The following is a 2,997-nucleotide window of genomic DNA, read 5'->3' as shown; positions in this document are numbered from 1 at the left end:
TGCTTCTTGTCCTATCTTCAGAGATTAAGAAGAACAATTTTTCTCCCTCCTCCTTGTAACAACCTTTTATGTACTTGAAAACTGTTATCAGGTCCCCTCTCAGTCTTCTCTTCTCCAGACTAAACAAACTCAATTTCTTCAATCTTTCCACATGGGTCATGTTTTCTAGACCTTTCATCATTTTTGTTGCTTTTATAGGGACTTTCTCCAATTTGTCCACACCTTTCCTGAAATGTGGCACCCAGAACTGGACACAATACTACAGTTGAGGCCTAATGAGCGAGGAATAGAGCGAAAGAATTACTTCTCGGGTCTTGCTTACAACTCTCCTGCTAATACATCCCCGAATGATGTTTGCTTTTTCTGCAACAGAGTTACACTGTTGACTCATATTTAACTTGTGACCCCCAGATCTCTTTCTGCAATACTCTTTCCTAGACAGTCATTTCCCATTTTGTATGTGTGCAACTGATTGTTCCTTCCTAAGTGGAGTACTTTGCATTTGTCCTTATTGAATTTCATCCTATTTACTTCAGACAATTTCTCTAGTTTGTCCAGATCATTTTGAATTGTAATTCTATCCTCCAAACACTTGCAACCCCTCCCAGCTTGGTATCATCCACAAACTTTATAAGTCTACTCTCTATGCCATTATCTAAATTATTGGTGAAGATATTGATCAGAACCGGATCCAGATCCCACTCATTATGCTCTTCCAGCATGACTGTGAACTACTTATAACTACTCTCCAGGAACAGTTTTCCAACAACCTTATTGCAGCTCCATCTAGGTTGTATTTCCCTAGTTTGTTTATGAGAAGGTCATGCAAGACAGTATCAAAGCCTTTTAAAAGTCAAGATGTACCACATCTACCACTTTCCCCTATCCATAAGGCTTGTTACCCTGTCAGCAAATGCTATCAGGTTGGTTTGACATGATTTATTCTTGACAAATTCATGATGACTGTTACTTATCTCCTCATTATCTTTGCTTACAAATTGATTGCTTAATTATTTGCTCCATTATGTTTTAGAGTACTGGAGTTAAGGTGACTGGTCTGTAATTCCCCCATTGTCCTTATTTCCCTTATTATAGATGGGCACTATATGGGAATCCTGTGTTCTGTGGCAGAGGTTAGAGGGTTTCCTTTTGCTTTTCTGTTCCTTTTGAAGGAAGCCTGGGGATGAAAGACACTATAAGAATCAAAAGTTAATTATACAATTTCCTAACATTAGCATTTCATGATGATGTTTTAACTCTATATTTTTATAATGTAGTAATCATGTATTTGTGTGTGTGTGTGTGTTTGTGTAAGTCTCTCACCCTCCAAGGAACAGATGCTCAGCTTTCCAAGTTAGGCCATTATCCCTGCACCCTCTCACTGAGCACAATCTCTCCTCATTGTCTGAACTTAGAGCAGCCACAAGTTCTAAACTCCCACCAGCCCAGTAGTACTCACCTGTGACATCTTACATAGACCTATGAAAACCCATGACACAATTCTTTTTAGGACCTATTTCTCTCCACTTTCTCCCATGGCTGTGACTCTGTAAGAGCATGACAGGAAGCCCAGTAAAGCTAATGGAAACATGACCTTGGACTATAGCAGGCTTTGATTCAGGCCCTAAACCAGCCTATGGTATGTCTATTTTATTTTAACCTAAGGAAACTTATAGGTTAGCATTGTCCAAACATGGATTTCCTGCTAGCTTTTCTCAGGGCCTCCTTGACCTCTTTGTTTCTCAGGCTGTAGATGAGGGGATTGACCAGGGGAGTCAAGACAGTGTAGAAGAAAGAGAGAACTTTCTTGAAGTCTCTCAGTGTGCTGGTTGTTGGGAACATATAGGCAATCAGTAGAGTTCCATAATACATAGTCACCACAATGAGGTGGGAGGAGCAGGTGGAAAAGGCCTTTTGCCTCCCAGTGGTGGAAGGGATTCTCAGGATGGTCCCAATGATGCAGATGTAGGACATCAAGGTAAGTAGGAATGGGACCACTAAGAAAATCAAGCTGAGTGTGAAAGCCAACATTTCCATCAGCTGAGGATCATTACAGGAGAGATTTATCAGGGGGATAGGATCACAAAAGAAATGGTCAATACCATTGGGACCACAGAAAGCTAATTGGGATATCGGCAATGTTATTATGCCACTACATAGGAAGCCACCTATCCAAGAGCCACCTATAAACTGGAGGCAAGACCTGCCACTCATATGGGCAGCATAGTGCATTGGATTGCATATAGCTAAATACCGATCATATGACATCACTGATAAGAGAAGGCATTCTGTTGCAACCAGGGAAGCAAAGAAATAATATTGTGTGAGACACCCACTAAATGAAATAGTTCTGTCCCCACTCAGGAGACCGGCCAGCATGCTGGGCAGGATGGTTGAAGTGTAGCAGGTCTCCAGGCAGGACAAGTTCCCAAGGAAGAAGTACATGGGTGTGTGAAGGTGACAATCAATCACAACAAGCACCACGATGAGGATGTTCCCGGACATGGTTGCAATGTAGATCACGAGAAACAGCAGGAAAAGAAGGATTTGCAGTTCAGGGAGAGTCCCAAATCCCAGGAGGATGAATTCTGTGATGGACGTTTGATTTCCCTTTTCCGGGTTCATCATGGGGTGTGTCTATGGGAAAGAAATTTACTGTGTGACATAAATGAACACCATTCACTCAGTAAAACATCAGCATTGTTTTCATTGTCCCATCAGCTGGCTATTGGAACAATAGCTGAGTAGAGAGTGGAGGCTAGGGGATGAGAAATGGGGAAAATGCCATCTCACTTGACCCCAGGGACAGATTTGATATATGAGCCGACTGCAGGTTAAACAAAATGTTAATCTCTCTGGAAACCTGTGTAGTAACTTGACAAATCACACCAAGCACTGAAGTACTGTGGTGATGGGGCTCATGTACAACAGTACAGAAACACAGATAGATATTGGGTCAAATAGTCACACATTTCACTTCCTGATCTATCAAAGGAG

General features: G+C 41.7%; 1 protein-coding gene across 1 annotated transcript; it reads right to left on the bottom strand.

The window, feature by feature from the left end:
• Positions 1-1,677: 1,677 nt before the first annotated feature.
• On the bottom strand, positions 1,678-2,625 carry LOC123346903 (olfactory receptor 10A7-like). Its single transcript, XM_044984348.1, has one exon. The coding sequence runs from the start codon at positions 2,623-2,625 to the stop codon at positions 1,678-1,680; it is 948 nt and encodes a 315-aa protein (XP_044840283.1).
• Between the last annotated feature and the right edge of the window lie 372 nt (positions 2,626-2,997).

The sequence above is a fragment of the Mauremys mutica genome, chromosome 12 (assembly GCF_020497125.1).
Source record: "Mauremys mutica isolate MM-2020 ecotype Southern chromosome 12, ASM2049712v1, whole genome shotgun sequence".
NCBI classification, from domain to species: Eukaryota; Metazoa; Chordata; order Testudines; family Geoemydidae; genus Mauremys; species Mauremys mutica.
Note: the sequence above shows the minus strand (reverse complement) of the source record. Positions and strands in the feature narration are given on the sequence as shown.

Coding starts and splice junctions, on each gene's coding strand:
- LOC123346903 (XM_044984348.1), bottom strand. CDS start 2,625: ATGAACCCGGAAAAGGGAAATCAAACGTCCATCACAGAATTCATCCTC.